General features: G+C 36.3%; 1 protein-coding gene across 1 annotated transcript in view; it reads right to left on the bottom strand.

The window, feature by feature from the left end:
- Positions 1-24,993, bottom strand: part of ANO3 (anoctamin 3) — a 435,784-nt gene that overhangs the window by 39,494 nt on the left and 371,297 nt on the right. Inside the window, 3 exon segments of the mRNA XM_061140060.1 lie at positions 10,037-10,201; positions 10,734-10,874; positions 11,292-11,374. Coding sequence (XP_060996043.1) covers positions 10,037-10,201; positions 10,734-10,874; positions 11,292-11,374 — 389 coding nt within the window.

Here is a 24,993-nt window from a genome sequence, read left to right as displayed (position 1 = left end):
AAAAAACTAGGAATAAAACCACCATGTGACCCAGCAATCCCACTCCTGGGCATATACCCCCCAGGAAACCAAAAATGAAAAAGACACATGTACCCCAATGTTCAATGCAGCACTATTTACAATAGCTAGATCATGGAAGCAACCTAGATGTCCATTGACAGATGAATGGCTAAATAGGCAGTGGTACATATATATAATGGAATATTACTCAGCCATAAAAAGGAATGGATTTTAGTCAGTTCTAATGTGATGGATGAGCCTAGAGCCTATTAGAGACAGTGAAGTAAGTCAGAAAGAGAAATATGAATATCATATACTGATGCATATATACAGAATCTAGAAAGATACTACTGATGAATTTATTTTCAGGGCAGCAATGGAGAAACAGACACAGAGAACAGACCTAAGGACGTGGGGGGAGATGGAAGGGAGGTTCGGGAGGGAGTGGACATTTGGTGTACCTATGGCTAATTCTTGATGTGTGACAGAAAACCACAAAATTCTGTAAAACAAATATCCTTCAATTAAAAAAATTAACAGGCAAAATATAAATAAGTATTGTGGATGAGTCCAGAACCAGCATGGAATACTTACAACAGCCCAGTATATTCAAGGTTTTTATTTTTATTTTTTTGGTTACAGCATGCTCTATGCATGGCACATGGATTCTAAAATGAGAGGAAGAATATCAAAAGGAATTTATCCTTTTATTGGCAATGCTGAAATAGTTTAATTGGCTTAATTCCAGCTATTTCAAACTATAAGAGTACTTCTGCTGTGATGTTTCTATTTTTTTCTTCAAAATTATGCATTAATCATGAGACCAGACAGCTGTCATGCTATTGCAATCTATTCTTAAATTAATTAAGAATTAATTAATTAAGAATTAAGATAAATTAAGAATTAAGAATCTTGTTGTCAAGCAACGAGAACATACATTTTTAAAATAACTGCATTTTAATTTTTCATTAAAAACTTTTTGGAAATATTTCCTGATGATGGCTAAGCACGCTATTTATGGTATCTTCAATAGCATATTTTCAGGGTCAGTAAAATAATGAAGAAAAAGGATGATGGGATTTATAAAAAGAAAGTCCTGGTTTTAAATTCTGGCTTTGAAGTTTTTTAGCTGTCCTCCTGGTAAAAGATGTTAAAGATAATAACTTGAAATTTTAGCTACTGTTAAATTATTTGTAATCTGTATTTGGAAGATGTGATGTCTGATCTTGGCTGTGTATTAAAATTACCTTATATCCCTTAAATCACTGATTTTGTAATGCTATTTTGGGGACTGACTGGATCAGAATCACTTGGAGAACATTATGGGTTGTTTTTTGTTTTAAATACAGACTTCATAGTCCTACAAAGAAGATTCTGAATGAGACTCAGGGATCTGTAGTTTTTCAAAAGTGTTTCAGGTGATTTTATGAGTGAAAAACAGGAAACAACCCTTTAAGTTACTTTCATGATCTGTAAAATGGGCCTGTCATCAAATTTTTATTATCTTGACCCATATCTCTCTCCCAAATTGAACATTTCTTTAGGAGTGGCTCGATCCACCTATTTTAAAAGCTTAGAGAATGTGTATTCTTTGATTATTAATTTGAATGAAAATAACAAGGGCAGAAAACCTGAAAGACAGTGAAAATATAATTCCAGTAACAAAAATAATTTTGAGCACATATGATATTCAAAATGCTAGGATATTTGAAGAATAAAATATTTAAAATGTCTTCAAAAATAAATTCTACATGTCTTTTAGTCATTCGGCAAGACCTGGAGATACAAACATGAGGAAGCTACAGTCCCAGTTCTTGAGGAGTTGATACCCTGATAGTGGGAGAAAAGGCATGTCCCAAGCACTGTAACAGAAGAATATTCACAAAAGGGATTGTTTAATTCTACCAGGAGAATCTGATAAAAATGGAGAATAGACCTGCCCAAGTACCTATGAGAAGAGACACAAAGAAGAGATTATTTCATTTCACATATGGAACTAAGAAAAATTTTAAGAAGGAAGTGATCCTTAACTGGAATTTCCAAAGATGAAGAGATATTCTCCAAGGAGATAAAAGGAAATAAAGGCCAATAGAGGAAGCACTGTGAACCAGGAAATGGGTATGAAATAGTAGAATGCCAGGGAGCAAGCACAAGTGAGTCAGTAGGCTGCAATGCAGGGTGCAATAGACAGGGAGGGGACAGGACACACCACCAAATGAGGAGAGAAGGGAAAGCCGGTTTTAATAATGGAGGCCCTCCTTGCCATTGATATAGAGGCAGTGGGAACCTGTTAGACAGATTCGAGTACAAAATTACAATGTAATTTAGAAAGGCCATTGCAGCAGTGGAGTGAAAGGGAGATGGGAAGAGGTGAAAATACAGACAGGAAGACTAATCAGTTAAAGCCTGTGGCAACAGTTCAAGTTAACAATGATAAGCAGCTGGCTGAACGAAGGAAGCAGAAGCGAGCCTGAGGAGCAGGGTGTGAATAGGAGAGATGTTATGGAAGCACAATTCACATTAGTCACTGATATGATGAAGGAGAGAGAAGTAATGCATGAATAATGACTTAAGGTTTCAGTCTGTGTACATTAAATATGAAAAATTCCAATTAAACATATTTGGCTGATTTAAACTATTTTCCATGCAGTTATTTTGTAATTCCATGTATATGACTTATAGCCAAAAAACATATTAAGTTAATAGAGTATTTTGACCGAGTCCAAATCCCTCATTTGGGGAATATAGTTTCATGAAGTCAAGTTACTAAGGAACAAAAAGTACATTTCTATGAGTTGTATATTTAGTGTTGGTCTGAAAATAGCAAAAAGTAGCATTTGGTATTCCAGGTGAATCCTTTTGGTGGCATGTTTTTTAAAGGATCTGATATTTTGATATCAATTGATATTCATCTATCCTTATTTTAAATTAATCTTGTGTGTTCAGGTGTTTGATTGATAGGACTGTTTGATAATCTGTGAAGTGTCTTAACATCCTGAGAAGGAAGGAAATGCATAAATTTGGAAGGAATTTTTTATATGGATTGAATCTGAGAAAGGTAACATTCCCTTCACATTTGTTGAGTAGACTGCATAGTTCTTCAGTTCAGTCACTCAGTAGTCTAACACTTTGTGACCCCATGGACTGCAGCATGCCAGGCTTCCCTGTCCATCACCAACTCCCGGAGCTTGCTCAGACTCATGTCCATAGAGTCGGTAATGCCATTCGACTATCTCATCCTCTGTCGCATAGTTCTTGCCTGAGGCTAAATCCATTTTAAAATTTTCTCCTGAGTTAGTTGCAAGGGCAAAGGACAGGTTGTATGGCCTGTTTCACTTTCAAGAATCCCTGTCTTTATGCAAATATTCAACAAGTAGAAATAAATGTTTAAAAGAGAAAAGTCAGCTGTTTTCTCCTGGGAACTATGGATGCTTGTTTCTTAGCTCTAGGCATTTACATGGGCTTTTGTATTTAATGAAGCAGAGCTAGTGGGAGCCTGGTGGCTACAGCCCATTGGACACAGCTGAACACATGCATGCATGCACACACACACTCATACACGCAGTGGGATTTTAAGGATCTCAAAGGATGGTTTTTATAACAAAAATAGTACTATCTTCACCTGTCTCTAGAGGTCTTTTTTATCTGTAAAATGCAAGTACTTTGGAAGAAAGAATACATTAAACCTCATCAAAAATATAAACTTAGTGAGAAGAAGCTGTGTCTGAACCTATGAGAGGAGTGCATGTTGGAGGGTTAATTGTGATTCTCAGAAAGGAGTGGTCACTGAGCAGAGGGACTAGAGGGGGAGTAGAATCAGAGGGCAAGGGACTGGGGATTGAGAAGCACTTGGAATAATACAAAACTGGAGTGTGGTACATCAGTGGGAACTTTCGTCAAATTTCCATTTTTTGCAATATCACTGATAATAGGAAGAACTTTTGTAGGGAAAATGTTTGAGGATAAAATTTCCTAATTAATTCAATGCAGTTCTGATTGTAACAAGTCCTTCAGTCTAACTGAAAGGATCAGTAATCTTCTGGGCAGGGACTAAAGACTGAACACTGAATCTGGAAGCTCTGTTACCAGAGCGGTCATGCTTGTCTTCTCAAGCAAAAATTAATCACATTTGGCTTCTTCATTGTCTGTGTCTGTGAAATATCGTCCATCTTCAAAAATATGAGCTCATTTCAGTACTTAAGATGTATTTGAAGATCAGTAGGTCTCTGGAACAAATTGCCAAATAAACACAGGAACAAAGGGTACGTTTTTGAAGGCAATAATAATTGATGGGGGGAGTTGAGATTAACAGACATGAAACCATTAACATTGATTATCTCCAATGGGTACAATTAGTTTATGGTAGGAAGGGAGGAGACTGGCATTTTAGATTGAGAAAAGTGATTTTCATCTAATATTTTAAATATCCTTATACTGTCATTAGTTTTATAAGAACAATGTGGCTATTTTATAGTTCAATGCTAATAAATAACAGATTTAAAAAAGGAGAAAATAAAATTAAGACATATAAAAGAACAAGACTACTGAAATTAGCATAGTGTCATGTTATGATTTCCATATGAAATAAGTACACATTTCAATTTTCTTATATTTAGATGTATATTTGATGAAAAGACATAATACAACAACCTGTATGTGATTCTTTTTCTCTCTAGCAGCACTGAGTATTTACATATTTATAGGTAGCAGATAACATTTAAAGAAAAAAGAGTAAAAAATTATGAAAAAATGCAGATATGGCCTGAAGAATTTAGAAGGATCAAGGAAAAGATCATTAGCATTTCTGTATCTTGAACTGAAGGGCAATAATCAAACTCTGTTATTTAAAGATGAGAAAAATAGGAAAAAATAAAGAAAATTTGGTATTTTGCAGGAAAAGAAATGAGAGTATAAATAGACTTATAAAGAGAAATAAAAATTCAAAGCATTGAACAAATAGGAAAAAAATGAACATTTATTGAACACTTGTATTCACTAGAAGCAGATTTTATTTCATCTTTCAATCCCCCTAGGCATTTGTCTTATTACCCTCATTTGAAAGATCAAGAAATTAAAGTTCAAAGATGTTATGCAGGGTAGTCAGGATCACACAGGTCAAGGAGCAAATCTCTGTTTTGCCTGTGTTTAAAGTCTATTACTTTTTATCTGGACAGTCTGCTGAGGAACTGACAATACAAACTGATGAAAGCCTGGACTGTGTTCAGAGGGGCAGGAGAGAGGGGAGAGCATAAATGAGAACAGAAGGAACAGAGACAGAGAGAGAGAGTGTGTGCGTGTGTGCATGCCTGCGTGTGAGTGTCCTGGGATGCTATGCACCATCAGTAAACCTATTCTTTACTTGGTGAAAGACAAAATTTTAAAAATGACCTGAAATTGCTACCTAAAGCTACCTAAGTGGCTGTGGTTTTATGAGTGACTCATATACAAAGTAAAAATAAAGTACATTCCAATTCTGATTTGTTCCAGATTTTATATCATGGTAGAATGTATTAAAAGTAAAGACTATTTTTTCTGATTATAAATCAAAACCTAAATATAGAAATAAACATTTAAATGAACGGAAAAAAATATTAAATAAAATATTATCCCACTCCTGAAATATAACCACTATTAACATTTTATTGTCATTCTTCAAAATGTAGGTGTGTTCCACAGCAATCAGAGCAGAAAAAGAAGTAAAAGGAATCCAGATAGGAAAAGAAGAAGTGAAACTCTCGCTGTTTGCAGATGACATGATCCTCTACATAGAAAACCCTAAAGACTCTTCCAGAAAATTACTAGAGCTAATCAATGAATATAGTAAAGTTGCAGGATATAAAATTAACACACAAAAATCCCTTGCATTCCTATATACTAACAATGAAAAAACAGAAAGAGAAATTAAGGAAACAATACCATTCACCATTGCAACAAAAAGAATAAAATACTTAGGAGTATATCTACCTAAAGAAACAAAAGACCTATACATAGAAAACTATAAAACACTGATGAAAGAAATCAAAGAGGACACAAACAGATGGAGAAACATACCATGCTCATGGATTGGAAGAATCAATATTGTCAAAATGGCTATTCTACCCAAAGCAGTCTATAGATTCAATGCACTCCCTATCAAGCTACCAACGGTATTTTTCACAGAACTAGAACAAATAATTTCACAATTTGTATGGAAATACAAAAAAACCTCAAATAGCGAAAGTAATCTTGAGAAAGAAGAATGGAAATGGAGGAATCAACCTGCCTGACTTCAGACTATACTACAAAGCCACAGTCATCAAGACAGTATGGTACTGGCACAAAGACAGAAATATAGATCAATGGAACAGAATAGAAAGCCCAGAGATAAATCCACGAACCTATGGACACCTTATCTTTGACAAAGGAGGCAAGGATATACAATGGAAAAAAGACAACCTCTTTAACAAGTGGTGCTGGGAAAGCTGGTCAACCACTTGTAAAAGAATGAAACTAGAACACTTCCTAACACCATACACAAAAATAAACTCAAAATGGATTAAAGATCTAAATGTAAGACCAGAAAGTATAAAACTCCTAGAGGAGAACATAGGCAAAACACTCTCCGACATAAATCACAGCAAGATCCTCTATGACCCACCTCCCAGAATATTGGAAATAAAAGCAAAACTAAACAAATGGGACCTAATGAAACTTAAAAGCTTTTGCACTACAAAGGAAACTATAAGTAAGGTGAAAAGACAGCCCTCAGATTGGGAGAAAATAATAGCAAATGAAGAAACAGACAAAGGATTAATCTCAAAAATATACAAGCAACTCCTGAAGCTCAATTCCAGAAAAATAAATGACCCAATCAAAAAATGGGCCAAAGAACTAAACAGACATTTCTCCAAAGAAGACATACAGATGGCTAACAAACACATGAAAAGATGCTCAACATCACTCAGTATCAGAGAAATGCAAATCAAAACCATAATGAGGTACCATTACACGCCAGTCAGGATGGCTGCTATCCAAAAGTCTACAAGCAATAAATGCTGGAGAGGGTGTGGAGAAAAGGGAACCCTCTTACACTGTTGGTGGGAATGCAAACTAGTACAGCCGCTATGGAGAACAGTGTAGAGATTTCTTAAAAAACTGGAAATAGAACTGCCATATGACCCAGCAATCCCACTTCTGGGCATACACACTGAGGAAACCAGATCTGAAAGAGACACATGCACCCCAATGTTCATCGCAGCACTGTTTATAATAGCCAGGACATGGAAGCAACCTAGATGCCCATCAGCAGACGAATGGATAAGGAAGCTGTGGTACATATACACCATGGAATATTACTCAGCCATTAAAAAGAATTCATTTGAACCAGTTCTAATGAGATGGATGAAACTGGAGCCCATTATACAGAGTGAAGTAAGCCAGAAAGATAAAGAACATTACAGCATACTAACACATATATATGGAATTTAGAAAGATGGTAACGACAACCCTTTATGCAAAACAGAAAAAGAGACACAGAAGTACAGAACAGACTTTTGAACTCTGTGGGAGAAGGTGAGGGTGGGATGTTTCGAAAGAACAGCATGTATATTATCTATGGTGAAACAGATCACCAGCCCAGGTGGGATGCATGAGACAAGTGCTCGGGCCTGGTGCACTGCGAAGACCCAGAGGATTCGGGTGGAGAGGGAGGTGGGAGGGGGGATCGGGATGCGGAATACGTGTAAATCTATTGCTGATTCATGTCAATGTATGACAAAACCCACTGAAAAAATAAAAAATAAAAAAATAAAAATAAATAAATAAATAAATAAAAATAAATAAATAAATAAAAACAGGAAAAAAAAAAATGTAGGCATGTTCCAAGGGAAATCAAGTGAAACTGTATATCCTTCTTATGTAACTGTATGTCATGTACTTAAATAATATTAAAATGTAATATTCAACCAACCTACCATGATTAGGAAAATTAATCAATTTAAAATCATACCAGGTTACTGCTAGTGTTACCTAGAAATAAATACATTAACCACTAAAGCCTTCTTTTCCTTAGATAAACAATTTCTTTCACTATCTGCTAGAACAGTTAACATAAGAATGAAAAATATAAAAATCTGTTGTATAAAATCTATGTTGTGAATGGCTCCTCCTTCACTATGGTGATTTTGTGCAACATAAAACCTATACTACCCACCTTTCATAGATTACCACACAGGCCTCTCAATCCTAGGTCTGTAGTTTTTCAATGTTTATTGTTCATTTCAATCCATGTGTCAAAGTATAAATTAAAATACTGTATGGCTTACTTGGAGATACAGTAAAAAAAAATATTCTCCTTCTACAAATAAACTGAACCTGAAGAAAGCAAACTCCAGCAGAAAATATTAAGTATTGCCCTTGCATTGAAATTTACCCATTTCTTGCAGTGACTATTCAGTTTTCGCTTAAGAACTTCCCTGGTTATTTTAAAGTTAAATAGAAAATGGTTCCAGTCCCTTCCCAACTAATCATGTAACAGCACTGTCAATCTAGTTTGGAACCAGATGCATATTACCTGTTTATGTTATCGACATCATTATGCATGTATTGGTCAGCTGTCTACATGAATTATCATGTAAATAAATATGCAAGCACTAATACTTACTAAATGCACAATCTGGGACAAGTTATTTAAGCTCTCTGAACTGTAGTTTCCTTATTCACATAATGGAAAGAATATTGACCTTGTGGTGGTATTGGAAGAATTAAAGGAAATAAATTGTTCTAAATAAGCGCATCAATGCCTCCTGTCTTGAGAGAAAATGGGACCCCAACCACAGACCTCGCTAAAGGGGCAGACCTAAGCATAATGCTGTCCTCTCAGCCACAGACATTTGGTTCACAAGTTAATTGGTATGTGTCATGTTGAACCAATTACATGCACTCTCTGAGAAATTAGCACATTAAAACACTGGATGATCTAAGTTAAATAAACTACAGAAACTGACCACCATGGTCATGAAGTTAGAGTCAGTGAAGATAAGAAAAGCGTATCAATGCACCAGCACACCAGACACTGACACGGAGGCCACTGTTAGGCAATATAGTCTTATGCTTATAAAAACAGTCTCTTCCTGTGAAAACAAATGCAAATAGAATCATTGCTTAGGGAAAAAAAAAAAAAAAAAAAAAGATGGGAATGGAAGAGAGGAAGAGAGAGAGAGAAAGGAGAAACAGGGAGAGAAAGACAGAAAGATGGAGAGGAAGGGAGGAAAAAATACTTAGTCTCAGAGAAATGCAAATGGAGAAGCTGTCTGTTTTCCATTTCACATGAGGTCTTGGAGGTAACAAGGCTACACTTTCAAACAGAATTTCCTATATCTTTCCAATAAATTCTCGGAGTTTGAATTTGTTGGACTGGTTTTCTAATCCTAACGATTCCTATCTGAATGAAAAGAGCATAGCTTCATGCATAAAAAGAGCAGAGCACCCTTTCCAGCACACACGAGATACTTGATGAGTGGAAGCTATCACTAAACGAAGTGATAAACCCAAGACTTCCCTGCTGGTGCAGTGGATAGGAATCCACTGCCAATGCAGGGGACACTGGTTTGATCCCTGTTTTGGGAAGATTCCACACGCACCTGTGTGTCAAAGCTACTGAAGTCCATGTGCCTAGAGCCTGTGCTCCACAACAAGAGAAGCTACCGCAATGAGAAGCCAGGGTGCTACAAAGAAAAGTAGCCCTCGCTTGTTGCAACTAGACAAAGCCTGTGCAAAGCAACAAAGACCCAGCACAACCAAAAATAAAAATAAATAAATAAATAAACTACAAATTCGAAGAGCAAGGAAGACAATACAACTATCATGGATTTTAATTTTCAAAAATATCATGTAAACCACATAAATGAAATACTTCCTGTTAAGCCCAACTGTCTTTGCCAGAAATGATACTTGGCCTTATTTTGGCTTCTTATAAATCCAATCCAAGTATAAAGGAAACACAGACCTCTCCTCTACCCACCCCCTTTACACCTACTGAAAAATTGTAAACACTTACAACATTCAGTGCCATAATGATTACAAAATTGATACAGACTGCAGCAGCGGAAGTTGCAAACTGCCAGTGTTGTTTGATGAAATTCCACTTGAATGATGCAAACTGTTCCATGACAACCAGGCGATACACCACAACGGCAAACACTGCCGTGATCACCAGAGAAATCTACAAAATGGGAGACCAGAGAGACATCAACGTTTTGCATTATTAAAAAAATAAAAGCAACTTAGATCCAAAATATTGAACCCAAAAGCTAAAGAAATTTACTTTTCCAAGAAAGCGTACATAAATTTAAAATTTCCTTTAAAGAACTGACTTACATTAGAGTCAAAATAAACAGTGTAAGACTCTGTTGTTATAGTATGATATGTTGTTCAAATCTCAACTGTCACATAAATGCTTGGTTTTAAAACAGAGTATCTAATTTTAGGATGACTTACATAATTTCCATTTTATCTTAGGTGATCTTTGTTTCTCCCAGACAGTATTTTATTTAAAAATATGCACAAACTCCCTCTGCTATTACTGCATGACCTGCTGTGATTTTTATTTTGTTTAATAGTATGTATGTACCACCAACATACTGAACAGGATACAGTTTCTTACCCCCTCAGGGTCACAAAATGAGTTGGTATTCTAGAACTTCTTTCTAAACCTGGAATCCCACAATATTCTGAGATTGATGGTTCTACTTTACCATGAAGAATATTCCTGAGATAGAAACAAGAAGACGAGTGACTTTGTCTGAGGAAGGCTGATGTGGCTCAGGTTTTCCACTGATAGGATTCACTCGCTCCATCTTGTAATACTTTGCTTCAAACTGGGGACGAAGGGTTTCCTATGAGAAAAACTAAAGTTAACTAAATATCTAAGAAATAAATTAAAAAAATCATCCAATATTGACTAAATTCCTGGAATTTGGCCTACTTCTATGTCAAGTCTTGGCAAAGATGCAACTTGCAAAAAATTAGATGCAAGATATTTTCCAAATAAACCCTAAACCATATTTTAATTAGCATGATTTTCCACTAATGGAATTTAAGGAAACATTATAGAAGTGCTCTGAGAAAAGTACATATTTCATCATTGGTGTCTATTATATTCATAAAATAACAATGTTGTTAGTAAAACAAAAAAAATCAAGGGAAAACTGAATGGTGTTTAGCTGCTTCCTGCTTAGAAGTTAAGGCAGTGAGTGATTTCCTGCACCATATGTTATTCCAGTTTCTTATCTCCTAGTCTCTTAACATCTTACCTCCTCTTCTTCCCATTCAATAAGGTCCCAAGTATAGGTTAGTGTACTTCTTCTCCTTTTCCAAAACTCCAGGAAGACTGTGGCTATTAATAAGAATAATAATATTACTATTATAATTCTTACCTGACAACATCACATTCTGTAATCATTGCCTTTCTTCTTTGAATTGATGCATTTACACCATATTATTAAATAATTAAAATTAACTACATTTGTATTAAATTCATACAGTTGCAAGTTTTCTTCTCTTACCTTCTTCCATGTAAATTATCAACATGCACTCTCAATGGAGAGTGATTCTTTTATTGGAAAAAATAAGCAGAGACTTTTGTTAGCATGACCTTGATCTTGTGAGGCTGAATTGGAGATGAAGCTGGAGAATAAGAGGGCTTCAGTGGAAAAGGGAGCTTAGTTATCAGGGAAAAGCTGGGTTTCCTGTGCATCATGGAGGTAGAAGAGCATTTCGGAAAAGCTGAAGATTACGCCCAGTAATTCTGCTCCTTAGCAACTATGCATTTATTTTTTCACTCCTATCTTGCTATCATGCATACTTTTCTCAACATTACAAAAATTTCACAGATGCACATGCTGCATCCAGTTCCTGTGCCTTCATGTCTCATGTCCATTTCCAGTGGCTTTCCTTTGTGATCCAAATTCAGTGGCACAGAGTAACAGAACCACAGGGTCAAGCATGTAAGAGGAGTAAGGTTCTATGTGTAGTTTGAAGTTATTTATTTTAAATTTACAAAAAACAAGGTCCAGAGTGATCAATACATATCACTGACCTTGCCAAAGCATCTAGAACTTTTTCCTGTACCTGTTTTTTTCCCACACTTGAAGGTTAAGTCTCTTGAGGGCCTTTTTCCCTTAGCATTTTACTGCTTTGCACACCAAAAATGTTTAATAAATTAACTGAATTACTGAACAATTCAGGGATTGCAACTCTAACTCCTGGGCAAGTGTTCTTTGCATTATTCCAGAGGTTTTCATGGAATGCTCCATGGAATTTCACTGAAGACATTGGAAGAGAGTCCCTTGACAGAGAATCACTTTCTTTATATAAATATATATTGAGCAGTCATGTTCAAATTTTATTTGGAAATATAATCATTGTTGAAAAAGTTTTAAAAACTATTTCACTATACTTTGAAGAAGGGGAGTGGCTAGTGAGAGGGGGATCAGGGGCAAGAGGTCAGTTCCAAACAAAAATGAAGTAATGTCTGAATATATTGAGCCCTCAAAAGAATTCCAAGTATTGTTTTCACCAGAAGAGATAAGGATTTGAAGCCTTCTTAAAAGGAAACCCAGCTGAAATGAGAGTGTGTCAGAGCAAATGCTTGGCCACATCAATGTGGACAACACCTGACAACAACTGAAGAGCCTTCCATTCCCCAGATATTTTTTCAGCAACATCTGCAAGCATAATGTGCTTCCCCACACAGCATTGCAACATCACTATAAATGAGGTAGAAACAGAAACCTCACTAAACAGGTTCTACAATTAACAGAAGGGCCACGCATATGGGACATTTTAAATTTCCCTGCTTAGGATAAGTTACGGATTTTCTGGTTAATGCCTTACAGAAATGCATTTAGTAGAGTTTTTTTTTTTTTTTTTTTTTTTTTTTCTGCATGTGTATGTAGTAGACTAACCAATGGAAAGAGCCCATAAATATGTATGAAATAGTGATTTTGAATATTTGGGCTGGATTGTACTTGACTCAGTCACCACTGGTTAGTTGTAGAACTGGCTAGTCAAGACCTGCTTGCCTGGTTAAATTTCCTCTTTGTCCAAAGACACGGAATCTTTTTCTAACTTTACTTCCAGTTTTCCTCTCCTCCCTCTCTCTCAAAGTACTAAGTAAGAAATAAAACAACACATATCTATGTTCTAAAAACACGAGAAAGCCAGTATTTGATATAAGCACTGAAAATCCTTACCAATTTCTAAAATCAGACATTCTTCCCCATAGGAAACTTCATTAAGAAATAAGAAGCTACACATAAATATCATTGGGCTATATTAAAATATGAGAACTCTCATCACAGTCTTGACCAGAGCAGATTCTTAAATTAGATGAATGTGTCTAAGTTAACTCTTCCTGTCACTCAATATGGTATTGGCATTTGTACATTAAATAGGCATTCAGTAGCACCTGTTCACATTAAAATGGATACTAAATGAACTGCTAAAAAATTAGGTGTCTACATAAATAACTTGTTAGATTTTTGCCATGTATTTTTAATTAATACAATTTAATCTTTTTAAAGTTCTGGATTTATTTTTCTCGGGACCTTCTTCTTCTTACCATTCAACTATTTGATATAATTTCTTTAATTAACTCGGTGGAATATTTTCCGATTATATATATAACACCAATGAAAGTAACAGAAACAGCCCCTGTCTTACTTCTGAAATCTAGGAATGCCTGCTATTTACAAGGCTTTCAGTAAATGTATGCTGAATGAGTAAATTAAACTGTAAAGAATAGATGTCACCTACAATTCCACATTCATTAACAGTCACTACTGCAATTTTGGCAATCCCATCCAAAGTATTTTACTTAAGAAGTGTATTTAGGGCTGATATGTTGCTAATGCTCAGAGATACAACCATTTGTTGTTCAGTTGCTAAGTCATGTTCACCTTTTTGCAACCCCATGGACTGCAGCTTGCCAGGCTCCCCTATCCTTCACTATCTTCCACAGTTGCTCAGATTCATGTTCATTGAGTTGGTGATGTTATCTAACCATCTCATCCTTGGCTGCTTCCTTCTTTTGTCTGCAATCTTTCCCAGCATCAGGGTCTTTTCAAACGAGTTAGCTTTTCACATCAAGTGGCCAAAGTACTGGAAATTCAGCTTCAGCATCAGTCCTTCCAAAGAATACTCTTAGGATTGACTGGTTTGATCTTCTTGCTGTCCAAGGGACTCTCAAGAGTCTTCTCCAGAGTCTTCTCCACAATTCAAAAGCATCCATTCTTTGTTTTGTTTTGTTTTTTCTCTTTTTCTGTCATAAATGAACAACCAGTATGGCATATCTTATTGTTCATTTATGACAGAAAAAAAGAAAGAAAAAACAAATTCATAACTGAACTCTCTAAAGGCATCATGCCCTTCACAGGTTGGCCCTTCCTCTGCAGGAAACCTTCACCTGGATGAGGTACATGTAGAGTTAACCCCTGGAACAGCTCTGGCCGCCAGGGAAGTGCTTCAGAACTAAAATCAATATCCATTCTGATTGGCCAGTAAAGAGTCCTAGTTCTAAGCATTGTTAAATATTTGTCTTTTCACCTTATAAACATCCCCCTGGAATTGAATCCTTAGAAATGTACTTGACATCATAGGTGGATGCCAACAACTATCAAAGAAATTACTAACTTCACTTTTACAATAAGTGCAATTTATCTTTTTATCAAGTTACAGTGACCCCCAAAAGACCATCTAGGAATAGCTACGTGGTGCTGGAGAAAGAGCATGGCTTGGGGTATGGATGTTCTGGGTTTGAGAGCTACTTATATTCTTTTCTAATTATGTGACCTTGGAAAAATGCCTGAAAAATGATAAGCCTTTGTTTTCACAATTTAAAAACAAGAATAGCAAAATCATCTTCTTAGAGGTGTTGCACAAATTAACTAAGGTATAATTTATAAGTGATCTAACTATCATTCATTCATTTGAAGAATATAATAGATCATGTTGTTGCTTATTAGCTAAGTCAAGTTCAACTCTTTATGACCCGTGGACTGTAGCCCACCAGGTTCTTCTAGCCACGGGATTCTCCAGGCAAGAATACTGGAGTGTGCCATTTCCTTCTCCAGGGACTCTCCTGACCCTGGGATCAAACCCACATCTCCTGCACTGGCAGGCAAATTCTTTCCCACTGAGCCAGCAAGGAAGCCCCATAATAGATTATAATAATCTTTTTTTCAACATTCTGTTAGTTGTTATACATAGGGAACTTGGTAGACAGAGTTCTTGGTTTCATTGAATAAAGTTACAATATATTTTTCTGTAGGCAACAGGAAGCTTTTTCAATTATTTATATTTTGACTTTTATAAAAATTCAGTCATATGTGTCATAACACTGTCCATCTTTTTATGGTGACCCAGAAAACCATTTATATTGTTCTTTTTCTTCTTTTGTATTTAAGACAGTAAAGCTGCCTCTGGAGCAGAGGTTCCCAACCTTTGGGCCACAGACCAGTACCTTCTGTCAGATCAGTGGTGGTGTCAGATTAGAAATCAAGTGCACAATAAATGCAATGTGCTTGAATCATCCTGACTCCATTCCCCTGCCCCTGGTCCAGTGAAAAACTGTCTTCCATAAAACTGGTGAAGTGCAGTGAAGTCAAAGCTGCTCAGTCATTTCCGACTCTTTGCAACCCCCTGGACTATACAGTCTATGGAATTTTCCAGGCCAGAATACTGGAGTGGGTAGCTGTTCCTTCTCCAGGGGATCTTCCCAACCCAGGAATCAAACCTACGTCTCCCACATTGCAGGCACATTCTTTACCAGCTGAGCCACCAGGGAAGCCAAGAATACTGGAGTGGGTAGCCTATCCCTTCTCCAGTGGATCCTCCCAACCCCGGAATGGAACCAGGGTCTCCTGCTCGCAGGCGGATTCTTTACCAACTGAGACATCAGAGGAGCCCATAAAACTGGTCCCTGGTGCCAAAAAGGTTGGGGACCACTGCTAGAATAAATAATTCAATTCAGAATTATTTTTGAGAGCACAATGTCTATTATTAGAGTGCACAAAGAAAAAAAGAAAATGAGTTGCATCATAGTCTCAAAGAGGAAGAAGAAAACTACCATTATAGAGCACTTTCAAATTACCAGACTTTGTGTTAGATATATTTTTAATTAGCTCCTATCATTTCCACAACAACTCAGGTGAAATAAAGCTTATTATCTCCTTCAGTAGAGAAGCAAATCGAAGCTCTTGGAGATTAAGTTACCTGAGAAAATCACTTGGCTGAAATTCAAATCTAATCCAAACACTGACCTTTTTCTATACTAAAGGAAAAACTATTGTTAAACATGGTCTGATACAGAACTTTTTGAGCTACATAATCTGCAACATCCTTCTGGGAAGAAATTAGCATCACAGACAAAATGTTTGAGCAGATTTCTAATAGACCTAAATATTAATCAGAAGTCTAGAGTCTGACACCCTTTTTTGTTTTGCTTGGAGTCTAAAAATGATTACTAACAATTTTCTTTTCTTATAAATGTCTCTACCAAGACAGAAATCTTTGCATTGGTCTTTGAGAAGACTTTTCCTTTGCAGTCAAACTTGAATAAAAATTTGACACGTTATAACTTAATTGTCTGAAAAGACTATTATTTTTCCTTTATTAGACCACTGTAACTGAATTTGTGAAGATGGACATGCAGAAGTAAGCATAATGCTTCTTGGTTCACAATTCAAGCAAACACTCAGTTAGTCCCAGAATAATTAAACTGCTTATATTTACAATTTTGATGTGTCTAATAGCTCCCTGTAGACATAGCCAGAATCTCTGATTTTTCCAAATATGGTTGAGGGAGTGGCCAAGTGTTTTTGATAGCTAAGTATTGCAAGGTTTCAATAATTAGGGATACATTTAGTTTGCATTTAGTGAGATATGTTTATGTGATTTGCAGGCACTTCCAAGTGTTATTCAATTATTGCCAGTTATCCTAATGTAGCAATGGGTTCTGAGGCGACTCCTCCAGTTCACATGCTGACTCTTTCAGGTGCCAGGCTAGGGGATGTATGATGAGATGCACATGTTCTATGGTATCTAGCACTGATAATGGAAGAGAAATAAGATCTAAAATATATGGAGCCAGAAACTACTCCATGGGAATTATTTCACAAACTTTAAGTCATATATGAAACACACTAGAGATTTTCTCAGAGTTCCAACAATATTAAAAGTGCACATGGCATTATCAATTATGCAGTTGAAATAAGCCTTTCAAAACTGCCAATACTGGGGACTTGCCTGGTGGCCCAGCAGTTGAGAATCTGCCTTGCATTATAGGGAACAAAGGTTTAACCCCTGGTCAGGGAACTAAGATCCCATATGCTGTGGAGCAACAAAGCCCCCGCATCTCAACTGGAGAGTCTGTGCACCATCCTCAACAACTGGAGAGTCTATGCACCATCCTCAAAGATCCCACATGATGCAATGGAGATCCCATATGCCACAGCCAAGACTTGAGGTAGCAAAACAAAAACAAATCTTTTAAAAAACAGTCAAAAATAATAAAATAATTTTCAACTAACTTTGCTAGAGGAAGAGGAAAAACTAAATGACTTCTCCATTCCTTCCACGAAATACCTTTTTAAACATCATACACAGAGATTGGGATTCCCTAATGGCTCAGACGGTAAAGAATCTGCCTGCAATGAAGGAGACACAGGTTTGATCCCTGGGTGGGGAAGATGCCCTGGAGAAGGAAATGGTAATGGGCTCCGGTATTCTTGGCCTGGAGAACTCCATGGACAGAGGAGCCTGGCAGGCTACAGTACGTGGTGTCGCAGAGTCAGACATGACTAAACGACTACAACATGCAGAGATAATATAAAATTGCAGATTAAAAAGACAAAAAGCATTTATGGAGATGTGTTAGGCAACTAATTAATTAAAATATTATTACTTTTATGGATTTTTATTTTACACAGCATTTGAAGTTTTTAAAATTTGTACACTTTTGATATTTTTGTTTTGCATTCTTTTCCTAAAGAGAGCTTCCAAAATTGTCTATCTCCTTCCAATGAATAGCTATTGTGCATCAGACACAAATGTTCCAGATAGCCTGTTCAAATGTTTTACACATACTAACTCACAAAATCCTCAACAGCTCCATGTTCAAGAAATGAAGTTATTGTTACTTTACTGGTAATGCTGCAAAAGTTCAGAAAGTATAGTAGACTTGTCCCCAAAGGCACTGGACCCTAGAAGACCAGCTCACTGTGACACCTACAGCAGGGTTATTGGTTTAAAGTATTCATTCAGAGAAGAGGATTTACAACAATGCTGCTGCTGCAGCTGCTGCTGCGAAGTCGCTTCAGTTGTGTCCGACTCTGTGCAACCCCAAAGACGGCAGCCCACCAGGCTCCGCCGTCCCCGGGATTCTCCAGGCAAGAACACTGGAGTGGGATGCCATTTCCTTCTCCAACGCATGAAAGTGAAGTGAAAGTGAAGTCGCTGCAGCCTACTAGGCTCCTCCATCCATGGGATTTTCCAGGCAAGAGTACTGGAGTGGGTTGCTATTGCCTTCTCTGTACAACGCTAGGTGTTTTTAATAAGAATTCTCTCCTGATGCAACACAAAACTGCCTTCCTTTTACTGTAGCTAAGAGCTTATAGAACTGTCAGCTTAGTTAAACCTAACATGTTTTCATTGTTCTCTGCAAAATGTTTATATTGCTTCTAATCCTCTAAACAGATGAGAAAAACACTTGTCATTGTTATTTTTTGCCCATGAACTTATGTTAAAAACCCCTTTAGGTCATGAATAACTTCTTTTTCTTCTGTCCCTGCTTTTGAGCCAAGGAACAAATCTGGATTCTTAAAGTATATAGACCTAGTGTAGGTATCTCACTCTCTCCTCACTCTGCTCCTCTCCAGGTCATGGCTCAGTGCTGAGAACATTCAGCAAATAAACTCTTAAAAACTCTTTTGTTACGAGGTTCAGTTTGGTTCAGTTCAGTCGCTCAGTTGTGTCCGACTCTTTGTGACCCCATGAACCGCAGCACGCCAGACCTCCCTCTCCATCACCAACTCCCAGAGTCCACCCAAACCCATGTCCATTGTGTCGGTGATGCCATCCAACCATCTCATCCTCTGTCGTCCCCTTCTCCTCCTGCCTTCAATCTTTCCCAGCATCAGGGACTTTTCAAATGAGTCACTTCTTCGCATCAGGTGGCCAAAATATTGGAGTTTCAGCTTCAACATCAGTCCTTCCAATGCACACTCAGGACTCCATCCTCCTTTAGGATGGACTGGTTGGATCTCCTTGCAGTACAAGGGACTCTCAAGAGTCTTCTCCAACACCACAGTTCAAAAGCATCAATTCTTCGGCTCTCAGCTTTCTTTATAGTCCAACTCTCACATCCATACATGACTACTGGAAAAACCATAGCCCTGACTAGATGGACCTTTGTTGACAAAGTTGGGAGGTTATTACTTAGTTATTCTAACTTTTCAAACCAGAAAGAAACAAATTAGAAATGATAGGATTTTTTAATTATCCATCTTGATTTTTTTAAAGGCAAGATTAATAAATAACTTGGATCTCTTCCTAAAGGTAGAAAAATAAGCTACAATATTATCAATCTGCCAGTTTTGACACTTTATTATATTTAAAACCAATTGTAATTTGATTTAATTAAGTTCATATCAAAATACATCACATAGTTGATATATTAGGCAATGGCCGTCTAAAGATTCTATAATGAAATTAGGACTCTAAAAGATGCAGACTTGTATAATAGAATCCTCCATCATGTGGGAATGAATCAGTTGTGCAGTACTTCCACACAGTGGAATATCATGTACTTGTTAAAGGGAGTAATATCATTTCCCAGCAGACTGCTACTGCTCAGTTGGAAAGAAAAGTTGTTTTAGGTGCTAGCAGTAACAGGATTCCCTTCAGAACTCTTCCATCAGCAGGAGTCCAGAGGGAGCGCAGAATTCTCCATCCTGGCAAGATATTCCTTCACCTCCTTGCTCAACTGAGACAAGTAAGGGACACTTAGTGGGCACTCCTGAAACTTCACTTTCTATGTGACATTTTCAGGTGATGGCTACTTGTCCCCCATACCGATAGGTGCCAAAGATGAGGCATTGAATTTCCTGCTCCTCATAGCTGCTTCAAGACTAGTTTTTTTTCTCCCTCTTCCTTAAATATTCACAGATTTGAGTCTCATATTATCAATTCATACTTTCTACTATCTTTCTCTGTGGAAGTCATTTACTACTCCCTTGGGATACTTCCCCAAGTTTTCTAAAAAAAACTTTTTAAGTAAGCTAAGTGTAACTGTTATCAATGTGACTCCCAAAATAAATTTTTGAAAGTACAACGTCCACCGATAATATTTCTAGTCTCTTGGCTTCTCAGTTCTTTGCTTTCTCCTACTCTATCTTATGCCTGTCCTCCCAAGGTGTACTTTTGATTAGTCACTCCAAACCCTCCATAACCTCCCAGTTATCACCTCCACCCTTGTAGCTTACTTCCTATAAACTTCACTTCCAACAATCCCTTCACCCAGACTTTTTTGATCCATTAAGTTTTCATCCAGATTTTCAATCCATTCTCCCCATCACATTTTTGCTGTCGTTTCCTCCCCTTGTGCCCTCAGTTTCTTCTCTCTGCCTCCTCTTGATCAATCATTATACTCACTCACAAATGCCCTCAACTTTTTAGTTCTTCTTTCAGTCTGGAACACAAAACCCATAGTTTAAACATAACCTTAATTAAAAACAACATTCCATCTACTATCAATCTGTTCCCAAGCACATTCCATTGCTCGAGCAAAAATACAGTTTGACTCGATGACTTGTTTTATTTTAAATCAATGATTTGAGTAAACCCTCAGGGCTGCCATACTATCATACTTTCTCTTCTCTATTTTAACATCCAGCAGCTACACCTCTGTCATCAGTCAACAGTTTACTGTCTATCTCATCTTTCAAAGTTAAATATTCAGAATAAATTATTCATCAAAACCCTATCTATCTATGGTTCTACACTTGTGCCCATAACCTCCATATTTTCACCTGTTACAACACAAATTTTATGCATCCCTAGCTAAAATCAACTCTTCTTGTGAACTACCTCCCATTTCTTATCACCTGCTAAAGCGAACTGCTCAAGGACCTATGTGTACAAATATACAAAGATGTCCAAAGAATATCTTTAAGTGAAAAAAAAGATTATTTCAGATCTGATGAGCTTATAATTGGAAGACTATTCTAGGTAGAAGAAAAATGAACTTGCAGTTATTTTATGCTTAGTGTACTAACTTTTTAATTTATTGTTAAAAAATATTTATTTATTTGTTCACTCTCATTCATTTGCTCATTCCTTTATACATTAATTGAGAATTTAGCCTTCACCAGGAATTATTCTAGCTATGTAGATAAAACCATGAAGAAAAGACAAAAATGCTTGCTTTCATGAGATTTCTAGTATGGCAACAGACAATAAACAACAACAAAAATAAGATATAGGGTATGTTAGATGGCAGTAAGTGCTGAGGGAGAAAATAATGCAGGGAATGGAAATGAAACAGATCAAGAAAGAAGAGTTATAGTTTTTAAAAGGGTGACCAGGGAAAGATTTTATGTTAAAAAAACAATTAAAATTGGGTCATTTCATGATCAAGAAAAATCATTTTTCATTCAATTAATATTTCTCAAACAACTACTATGTACTAAAGTATAGACCCAAGCTCAAAATAATCCAATGTTTTTCTATACTTCATTGGATTCATATCAACTTTTATTCACAATGCTGAAGCTTCAGTTTTTACCATCTTTAAAATTATTATAGTTATCATTGATAAGCCCCTATTTAGTGTCAAGCAACACATAATACTTTACCTACTTTATCTCATTGATTCCCCATTGTCACCTAGGAGGTAGATATCCCATTCTGTATTTTTACAAATGAGAAAGTAGTCTTCGGATATGATAGTGATCAGGCTACAGAACCAGTAAGTAGCAGGACCAGGATTCAACAGAGAACACAGCCAGAGAAGGAGCCCCAGAGTTCTCACACTGAACAAAGATTCAGGAGGGCCACCTGATGCTAACAGACCTACTCTAGTGACATAGAGAGTAGAGTGTGAGGACACTGGCGATGGTAACACTCTGAAACAGGTAATGTTTACTTCTGAAATGTTTCCATCACATTCTGGCAAAAGTTCTGAAACCCTCTCTGGCTTTTTTTTCCTTTAATGGAACTAGAAGAGATTAAAACTGTTACTGTGTCAGGCCCTAATTATTATAGAAAAATGCCCAATAAAATATTCTGAATCCTTAGAAATTAGTGAAAAAGTAATGTATTAAATCAGTGGTCCTCAAAATTTTTGTAACCTCAAAAAAGTTTATAGAACTATGTATTGTATTATATATGTTCATGACATACAAAATTTATTTTCATCACATATGTTAATTGTGGCAAAGGTTGCAATTTACAGTGCATTATAAAAACTGACATTTTAAAATACAACTTTTATGTTGGTCTTTTATATCTAACTCATAGCCCTTTAAATATATATACTTTCAGAAAGTTCTTATCTACTGAAACATCTTAATGGTTCCATTTTATCTTTAAATCCATTTCTATTCTATTTCTACCTCAGAATATTATCCTTTATAAATGCCTGGAAACATTTATTGATTACCTTGTCATACTTCTTTGAAACAAAAAAATAGACAGAAATTAAAATAATTAAAACAATTTTAAACATCAGAATGGATATAAGGCTCTTTAAAACACCTGGATTATCACTTCAATTAATAAAACAAGAGAATTCATCCAAAAATTTAATAAATATTAAGCTTAAAATATAAGATTTTATTATAACTGCTTCTCTTAAGTTGTTAAGTCAATGGTCTTTTTGCTTTTCAATTGGTCCAGGTATCCACGGACACCTACTACTTCTTTTATAGTCAGATAGGTTTCAGCATCAACTTTATTTAATTTTTTGTTTTTATAAGGATGTTTACTGAGAAAACATGTTCCTTTAAATATGTAGGTAGGAATACAACAGGTTTTGTTATGGCTATGTAGTTCACTTCTTTGAACTATACCTGAATTAAAGTTTGTATCTCACATGTCCCATTTATAACCTTCATCAGACCCCCATTTATGCATGTATGTATGCTATGTATATGCTATTTCAAAACTTCTGCTTAACAAAAGGCATTGTCCTTAGCACCAAAATAGTGTGTTTAACCTTTCCAAGAAGTTATAGTTAAATGAAGATCATACTATAACACCATATGACTTAGGAAAAAAAAAACCTCGTATGCTAAACAAGTGTTAGTACTCACAAGAATGATCCCTCTACTTCTCTCCTAACAGAATACTAAAACAGCTGTTAACATCCTAAAGAAATTTTCTAGTCGCCAATTTCCATTGTACTTGTAAAGAAAATCATTGACATATCCTCAGATAATACAATTATAATGTTACCTTATTTTTACTCAAAATTTTTTTTTATTGCTTAAAAAATCTATGGTCCTCTGGGGAGACAAAATGTAAATTCAACATAGACCCTGTTTTAAGCTCATAACCTGCTAATAATGAATTTGACCTATGGAAACAAATTCCTTATGTGTGATATCAGTATCACACATGTGATGCAATAGGGTTTGTAAAATAAGATACCATCCTGGATCTAGAACAATATTTTGGTTTTATCTGAGACATGGTCCCAGGCTACCATCTGGTTCTGTTTTCAGATCCATCAGTGACAATAATGTGACTTCATGTTCTGGAAACTCCACTGGTGAGTGGTTCCACCATTTCAGACAAAGAGGCAGTAGTTCTTCCATTATGTATTGTGAGGTTTAATTAATGGGTGTAAAGCAATTGGAGAGTGCTAGATGAAAGCCTCCATAGAAGGTAAGTAAGTACAACACAAATTATGTAAGCATTGCATAGTATGTCATCTCAGCTGGTTGGGCTGATGAAATTGTTGGGTAATTGTCCCTTATTGTTGAGTTCTTCGGGTCCAAAATGGGATAGGTCTTACCTAGAATGTAGTATCATGCACAGGTACACCTGGAAATGCATCTCAGCAAGACTTGTTTGTTTGGCAAGAAATTACTTTTTAACTCCAACTCAGGTCCTTCCATAAAGGCGTCTGATCACAACTACGTGAGCTAAGTAATAACTGAGGCATTAAATTTATGCATAGTTTTCATTTTATAACTTTGCTTTCAGATGTGCTCATGACAGGGAAGGTAAACAAGGTTTATCTCTAGGGTCAGGTCTACTCAGTTGGTTAAGGTTGTCAGGAGGGCAGTAGTGAAAGGATTCTGAGGCCACAGCTAGAGTCTTCAGAAAAGATGGTCACTGGAGATTAACTCTGACGCTGTGGCAGTGAAAGCAGAGTTGTAGCATAAGTACCTTGTAATTTCCTTGCCTGGTATAGGCCATGATTACTATGCTAAGTAGAACGTGGTAATGTATTCATGCACATATCTAGGAAAATCCCTAAGGGTATGTACGGTACACCCAATCCTGCCAAGTCATGTTCAGTTCTCTAAGCACAGATATAAAAATATTTATTCAGTTGAATTTTTTTTCCTAGTAACTAGGTAATCTGAAAATAACCAATTGAATTTGATTAAGCCATTTCTCAGTAATTAGTTATTTGATTAAACTGAACTTGCTTTTCTTCCTAAAAGTGAAGATGTAGCTTAAATATCTTTTGAGTGAATATATTTTAGGGTTTGGCTTAATTTCTAATCAAACTCTGAAGGACTTTGGGCTTCAGAAAATTTGAAACTATAGAATTACCTTGTTCTTTCTTGAAGCCAATTAACTGGGCAGATTCTTTGCATTCAGTTTAAAGCCCCTGAACCTTAGCTAAAGTTTCATTTTCTCTCTCAGCAGCTGGAAACCTATCTCCTTGTGCAACAGGAACTAAGCATGGACCTCAGGCTTACTGAACTGAGCAGACCCTGGCGC

This window comes from Dama dama, chromosome 1 (genome assembly GCF_033118175.1).
Source record: "Dama dama isolate Ldn47 chromosome 1, ASM3311817v1, whole genome shotgun sequence".
NCBI classification, from domain to species: domain Eukaryota; kingdom Metazoa; phylum Chordata; class Mammalia; order Artiodactyla; family Cervidae; genus Dama; species Dama dama.
This window is presented reverse-complemented; position numbering and strand designations above follow the sequence as displayed.